Source organism: Charadrius vociferus, unplaced genomic scaffold, assembly GCF_000708025.1.
Source record: "Charadrius vociferus isolate BGI_N301 unplaced genomic scaffold, ASM70802v2 scaffold54, whole genome shotgun sequence".
In the NCBI taxonomy this organism is placed as follows: Eukaryota; Metazoa; Chordata; class Aves; order Charadriiformes; family Charadriidae; genus Charadrius; species Charadrius vociferus.
Genome location: NW_009648350.1, coordinates 2905515 through 2913057, shown reverse-complemented (window position 1 = coordinate 2913057; position 7543 = coordinate 2905515). Strand labels below are relative to the sequence as shown.

General features: G+C 58.8%; 1 protein-coding gene across 1 annotated transcript in view; it reads right to left on the bottom strand.

Moving 5' to 3' along the window:
* The window catches only part of MMP28 (matrix metallopeptidase 28), an 18916-nt gene that overhangs the window by 2052 nt on the left and 9321 nt on the right, over window positions 1-7543 (bottom strand). Inside the window, exons 2-7 of the mRNA XM_009885208.1 lie at window positions 6821-6900; window positions 5945-6108; window positions 2041-2262; window positions 1150-1395; window positions 567-716; window positions 1-38 (exon numbers count right to left, since the gene is read on the bottom strand). The exon at window positions 1-38 is cut by the window's left edge and continues 7 nt beyond it. Of these exons, the coding sequence (XP_009883510.1) occupies window positions 1-38; window positions 567-716; window positions 1150-1395; window positions 2041-2262; window positions 5945-6108; window positions 6821-6900 (900 nt within the window). The remainder of the gene's footprint in view (window positions 39-566; window positions 717-1149; window positions 1396-2040; window positions 2263-5944; window positions 6109-6820; window positions 6901-7543) is intronic.

Genomic DNA, 7543 nt, shown 5'->3' with positions numbered 1-7543 from the left:
GTGGCTGCCCTTGAAGATGTAGACGTTGTGATCCGCGTCTGCGGGGCAGAGGGAGGAGTGAGGGAGGTCCCGGGTGAGAAACCTCATCCCACCTCCCAGCCACTGCTCCCCAGTTCCCCTCTCCTCCCCGGGCAGACCTGGGGTGCTTCAGGGATGCTCGGGTTTTGGATGCTTCCTTCTGCCTTGCAGCCACCCCCTCAGCTTTCATAATTCATTGCCTCCACTCCAGCCTGGAGAGGACACAAGCTGACCACAGCTCCCTCTCAAGGCTCGTCTGTCATGGCTGAGCTCCTGCGGTGAATAAGCCTTGCCACAGCCCAAGTTTTAGGATGTTTCCCAGTCTCCCAAGACACCAAGCCATCACTGTGTCCTCGAGATGCTCCACTCTATGGCAACGATGTGCATCAGCGATGCCACCAGCCCCGGGAACACATATGGGGCTGTGGACCAGCCAAACCCACCTTTCCCACCACTGAAGCTTATCAGAGCAGAAACAGGCTGCTGCAGCAGCGGGGCGAGGGGTGGGGGATGTCTTTTGGGAGAGGGTTGCACCAGAAAACACCCACCAGCGGTTATGGCATCGAAGTAGGAGTGGCAGTAATAGGCGCTGAGGGTCCTCCACTGCCGGTCCCCACCGTAAAGGTCCGTGCTCCAGTCCTGGAAGTGAGTGAAGACTTTTCCCGGGAGCTGGATGGCCAAGCCCTTGGAGGGCTTACCTGGGATGGAGCAAGGAGTGGTGAGTCGTGGAGAAGAGGCAGGGAAACAGCTTTCCCCAGAGCACTGCGTGAGCACAGGGCTGAGAATCTGTCCCAGGGCTCCAAACCCTCCTTGTCCCACTGTCTGGTTCCTGTCCCCCTCTAAAAGATGGTGGCAAAGACCCCTTGGTGCCCCCAAAACACATGTACCAGCGTTTCCCTGGTTGCAAAGAAGTGGGCAACAACTTCCAAAGTCCAAACTTCTCTGCCCTGGAAGACATGGTACCCATCCCACATGCCCTACTGCATCTTCCTTCCCAGCCACAAAGGTATGGGGCTCATCCCCACAATGCCCCTCGCGTGTAGTCTTCTCCCCTTGCAGGGACCTGCTTCCATCCCTACTCCTCACCCTCCATCCCAGGGAACAGCCCCGAAGGAACCGAGGGTTGCTCACCGTACAAGTTCTGGATGGCCAAGATGTCATCCCAACTGAGGACGAAATCTTTGCTGAGCTTTTTGTAATAGGGAGACATTAGGGCGCTCTTGACGGGGGAGTGCTCCAGCCCCAGCGTGTGGCCGACCTCGTGTGCCACCACAACGAAGAGGTTGCGTCCTTTGCCGCTGTGCAGGGACCAGCGCTCGGCGCTGTCGAAGTGGGCTTCTCCGCGCCGGGGGAAGAAGGCATGAGCCAGGGCACCTCCTGGGGACACGAGAGCCATCATGGACTGCGGGCCAGGAGAGGACCTCAGCTGCAAGCTAAGGGCAGGGGGCCCATGCAGCTCTGGTTTGCTTAAATATGCGTCATTTTTAGCCTTTAGGAGGTGTCCTGAGAAAGAACAGCAGCTTCCCACAGCAGGTGCAACCCAAACCCGTTCTGCCTTCTGCTCCTGAGCACAGGGGGAGTTTGTCTGCTCTGTGGCTTCTTGCCCTGGGCTCAAGCTGGGGACTGAAGCCACTGCAGTGATCCATGCTGGGCAAAGGGTCAAGAAGAGAGAAAGCCTGAGGGTGTCTGATAGCACCATGCGGAAAGGCTCAGCTGGAAGGAATGAGCTCAGGTTTGGAGGATGCCATCAGGGTGGGGAGGGCTCCTCAAAGGCCATCCGCATGATCCTAGAATGAGCATCTCACTCGCCTTGCTGGCAGACCCCAGTTGCAGAATTGGGATTGAGGACGCCAAATCAGAACGCAAACTGGTGCAAACTGGGAGGTGTCCTCAGGAAGAAGGACTGCTGGGGCAGAGCCTCGCCTCCATCACCCCCAGCCCATTGCCGCCCCAGCCCTCCTCCCTGCCGGGGAAGAGCCCACATTGTAAAAGAGAAGCTTACGAGGGGGAAGTGACCAGCACCTGGTCCGTCAAAGGCGTTGTTGAGTCCATCATTGTGGTCCCCATGGAAGAAGGTCAGGCGAATGTCAGCCGGGCCATCCTGTGCCTCCCAAAACACCAACGAGGACACGTTGCTCCAGAGCTCGAAGGCGGCTTTCACAGCCAGGCGCACCTCATGCTGTGGCAGGTAGGAAGGCCAGTTCACCACCCGGTAGGTCAGGTGCCGCTTGTACCACCTCCCGCCTGCAAAAGGGGCAAGCTCAGCGTGACGATGGGGACTTGGACTTGTTCTTCCACCCAGAGGCTGCTTGGGTGGAGGAAAGCTTCCCGGTGCTGCGAAAAGCCATGGCTTTCCCAAGCTGAAGCTGAAAGCCCACCTGGGCATCCCACAAGCAGCCTCGGCACCCTGCACTGGCAGCGGGAACCCATGAAATCCCTCTGAAGGTGCCACCACCAGATCCCACCCCAGAGCTTCCCAAGGCTGAAGCTACAACCAAAACCCTAAGAGAGGGCCCAAAACCTGCTTGAGGAGAGGAGAAGCTGGGGCACCCAGTCTGAAACCCCCCATTGCCTTGTCATGCTTTCCAGCTCCCTCGGTGAGAGGGGTCCCTGCCTGCCTCCCCCCAACCCCCTCCTTGCGTCCCAGCCTTCTTTGGGTTTTTAGAGGATCTCTTTTCTTTTTCCCCCGTGTACGTGTAATTCGAACACAGCAGATACTGAGCTAAGGCAAGGAAAAGGAGGCCAGCTCCCCGGTGGTTGGGGCTGTATTTTCACCATTTTTAAGGGCATCTCTGACCATTTCTACCTGCAGAAGTTCTTGCCTGGCAGCCCAGCTGAGGTTATCCCAGTGGGGACAAACCACTGCTCATCATTCATCTTAAAAGCATCATTTTACCATCACCACGGATCTTACTGCCCATGGCTTCCTTAAAAGTCCTGTCCTTTCAGGGGTGACACAGCCCCGATGCCACCAGGGCAGATGGTGACAATGACGAAGAGGACAAGCCGGTGAGATCCTCCTAAGCTCCCCACAAAGCAAAGATGTACATTCTCGCAGCTGCCACGCAGCATCACAGGCCCCCTCCACCTCCTCCTCCAGTGCCCTCAGCAGCTGCGGGGACCCCAGGGCCCCACAATTACATCTGGATGGGGGTGTCCAGGACGGGGAGAGAAGCTGTGAGGCCACGCTGGGAAGATGCAGGTGCCAGAGCCGGTGCCGAGGCGTGGGAGCGGCGCCAGACCTCCAGCAACTGCGCTTGCTCCAGATGTGCGGGGAAAAGAGGGGGAACGGAGCCGGCAGCACGCCGGGGCTCGCTGCCATGAGCCAAGTCCCTCCACAAAGCTGGCGGACATCCCACCCCAGCTCACCCACCCCAGCCACGGGGACAAAGCCCCACCAGCTCTGCTTTCTTCCCCCCGGTTTCTGAGCAGCCCCACAGCAGGGGAGGCTCTGGACCAGCTCTGGTCGCCCTCCCGGGGGTAGAAACGACCCCCCGTGCTCGTCAGTGCAACAACAGCCTCCAACTCCAACGCGACACGGTGGCGCTTTCCAGTCCCCAGGCCAAACCCTGCGTGGCAGAGGTGAAATACCTGCCCGGATGGCTGCAGCCCTAAAGTAAAGTAAAGCCCTGGCATCCCACCCTTCCCACCTACATCTCTCATGAGGAAAGGCTGAGGGACTTGGGTCTCTTTAGTCTAGAGAAAAGAAGATTGAGGGGGGATCTTATTAACGCTTACAAATACTTAACGGGAGGATGCCAGGGGGATGGGAGAAGTCTTTTTTCAGTGGTGCTCAGTGATAGGACGAGGGGTAACGGGTACAAGCTTGAACATAGGAAGTTCCATCTTAACATGAGGAGGAACTTCTTTACTTTGAGGGCAGTGGAGCAGTGGCACAGGCTGCCCAGAGAGGTGGTGGAGTCTCCCACTCTGGAGCCATTCCAAACCCTCGGACGCCGTCCTCTGCAACCGGTTGTCGGTGCCCCTGCTCGGGCGGGGGGTGGGACTGGATGATCTCCAGAGGTCCCTTCCAACCCTGACCATTCTGTGATTCCCTCTGCGGAGGCAGAGCAGCTCCCAGTGGAAAAGGATGGATGGCACCAACGGGCAGAAGGCTCTGGCCAGAGCATCTCCCACCCGGGGAGGATGGCTGGCACCCGCAGGCAGGGCTGGGTGAGGCAAAGGCAACTGTTTCTCGGGAAGAGGAGGGCTGGGTGCCACACGCAGGCGTTGAGCCTGGGACAATCGCGGGCAGGGAGTGCCCTGAGGGGAAATCCAGGATACCGCTTGCCCAACACGCTGCCTGGCCAAGGACCCGCTGGTCAGCGGAGCTCCCGGCCAGCTCTGGTGTCTCGTAAAGCCCAGCAAAGCAGCTAGAAGAAAGTCCTCTTCCCAGCACCCTCCACCGCAGACCCCGATTTCCAAACTGAGTCCCTTTCCAGAGGCAAACAGAACCCATCCCCAAACCTTCCCAGAGAGCAGAAAGCCTCGGGCTTCAGCTGCAGAGGAGAGGTGTCGTTCGGAGGCGCGGAGAGGGGTGGACGCACCTTGACCCCATCCCGCGCAGGGAGCCCACCTCCGCCGCTGGGCTGGGAGCGAGCCCGGCAGCCGCAGGACAGACGGACGCCCTCCTCAGCCCGGCGCGGTCGTGGCCCTAGGCTGGCGGGATGTCGGACGCGGCGGCGGCTGCCTGATGAAGATCCCGCCGGGAGAGGGGTGGGTAACAAAGCACTTTGCTGGCTCGGCTGCCGTCGCGCTTCCTGCTCCGAGGAGGATAAACAGCCAACTTAGCACAAAGCCTCCGGCTTTCCTTGCCGGCGCCGCCAGCCGTGCGAGCATCCCCTCCCTCCCCTCCAGCCTGCCGGCACCAGTAAGGCGTTGCTCCCACCCCGGCTTGCTGCCACTGGGGATCTGCCGGCACCAGACCACCGGCCCAATAACCGGTGCCACACTGAGCCCTTCCCCACCTGGGCTCGGGGCTGTCGGGTGTCTCTTGCCATCCGCCCCTGGCCCACGATCGCCAAAACAGAGCCCCATGAGCTGCAGGGCACAGGATGCTCCTGTTCGCCCATCTCCTGCTGCACGCCCTGCCTGGCTCTGTCTCCTTCCCCGGGGCACGGCAGACCCTCTGCCGGGATGACGCCTGCAGGGGCAACGCTGCACTGTCAGGGCTTTGGAAGGAAAGCCAGAGGCAGGAGGAGGAGGATGGGGTGGTCTCCTGGGGCCATCCATCGCCAGCCCTGCCAGATGCAGAGACAGCCTGACACGGCACAGAGCCCTTTCTTAATCTCGTCTTCATTTTTCCCATGTCCTAAGCGCAGCTGGTCCCAGCCCTCTTGCTCTCGAGGAATCCAGTTACTCATCCACAAGCCCAGGAGGCAGCTCATGAGACAAGAGCCCAATCCTGGATACACAGGAGCAAGAAAAGCTGCTCGGAGCAGAATTAGACCTTTTAATGTGGGTGAAACAACTCCCTGTGGCCAGGCAGCCCAGCACCAGCAGGTTTTGTGGTTATTTCTGGGTGACTAACACACGTTAGGCTCTCAAAGCTCAGAAGAGCCTCGCTGCGTGCCAGCCCCTGCCCTCCGGATTGTGCCACCACGGCTGTGCCCAGGGCCACGGTGACCTGATATCTCCTTGGGAGATGTCCCGGCTCCCTCGACAGCAGTAAAACCACCCCAGAGAGCTGAATTTCCCCACGAGTGGGAGTTGCATCTCTAATTGTTGCTGAGATCAGAACAACTAAAAATAAAGAGGTTTAAAAATAAAGCGGTGTAAAGCCCAGGCGGGTCCTGGGATGGATGTTGCGCCGGCGGGACCGCACCTCCCATCGATGGCAGCATCTCTAGGAGCCAGGAGGGAAGAGTTGGACTCCCAGCACCCCAGAAACCCAAAACCCACCGGGACCCTCGGCGTCAGTGCTCACCGTGCTGCGTGGTCCGCCTGCGGCGCCGGGCGGCAGACACCCGGTGTGCCCAGGCAGCGCGGCTCTCCCTGTCACCCGTACCGCACCGCGGCAGAGCCATCTGATGGAGCGTGGGAGCATCCAGGACCCCGCTGAGCGGGAGGTGGGTCACCCGCTGGAAGTCCCTGGAAAAGGAAGAGAGATGTCAGCACCCACACCCGGACCCGACCCCAGGGATTTTGGTTAGGTTTGTGCCGGCTGTTTGACCTGAGCCAGAGTTTTCACCCAGAGAGCTTCACATCCCACTGTCGGGAATGCATCTGGGTGATGAAGCAAGGATTTACCTCTGCAACCACCTCCGACCAGCGAGCCATCTCCCAGCTGGGCAAAAGTGGACAGGGGAACCTAAAAAACGCCTTTTCCAGGTTTTAACCCCAGTTTTTCAACTTTGCCCATGGTCAGCCCAGGGATGCTCCCAGAGCTAATGTGATCTCACGAGGAGATGTCCGAGTGGGGGCTGTCAGCTTGGCCCCCTGACATCACCCAGCCGTCCCCAACCTCGGCCTCGCCACAGATATTATTGTAAGGGGAGCACCGGGCCATAAAAGGCAAATAAAGCAGCGCAGTGAGGCGCTGGGCTGCCAGCAGCCGGCATCCAGCTGCGGGAGCTGGGTACAGACCAGCGTTTCCAAAAAGGACCGGTTGTGCTTTATCATCGGACCGTGCAAGAGGGAGACCCCGGCTGCAAAAAGTTCCCCCCACCCAGCTGCAAAAAGACCCCTCCAGCTGAAAAAAAATAAAAAAAAAATAATAAAAAAAGACCTCCTGAGCAGCGGCAGCTCCCACGCAGCCGGAGTTGCTGCGTTTCTGCTGCGGTTTTAAATAAAAGGCTCATACCTCACCGCCTCCGTGAACTCGGTGGGGCTGTGCGTGCCGGCTCCCGGCTTGCCGAAGTAACCGTATTTCTCCAGGAACAACTGCAAGAAGAGAGATGGGAGAGGCGCAGCTCAGAGCAGGGGCAGACGTTTGTACACCTTGGCTTGGGAGATGGAGGGAAAAAAAAAAACAGAGATGCTGTGGGCAACGGTACTGCAAACCCGGGGCTGTGCAGAAATGCTCAGTTATTTTTTTTTTTCCATGAGGTCTCTGCGCCCCAGGCAGCCGCACGCAGGTTTATGTCTCCTCCCCATCCTTTTTGATGGCTCTTGGGTTTTTGGCCATGCCACGATGGAGGCGTAGGAGGAAACGTTGCTATCAACAGATCAAAAAAAAACCCATCGCTCCCATGTCATCCGCAGCCAGAGGCTACCAAACCCACAGCTCTAATCACCTCGGCTCAACGCAATTATTAAAATAAAGGCTAAAGTGCTGTGGACAGGAGTAGGGTGGGGTGAGACGGGGTCAGGCTGCAGCCTCTCCCCATCCCCACGCAGGATGTGCTGCTGCAAAGCGGAGACACTCCGGGGGCAATCCGCTCTGCCAAACCATTCTTCTTCTTATCGGCCGGTTACATGGACAGAGATTGTCGCTCTGAACTTGCTCCAACACATAGATTGCACGTTAAAGAAAATAAACGGCTTCCCCCTGCCCAGCCTGCGCCCCCAGCTCTCGCAGAAGTTA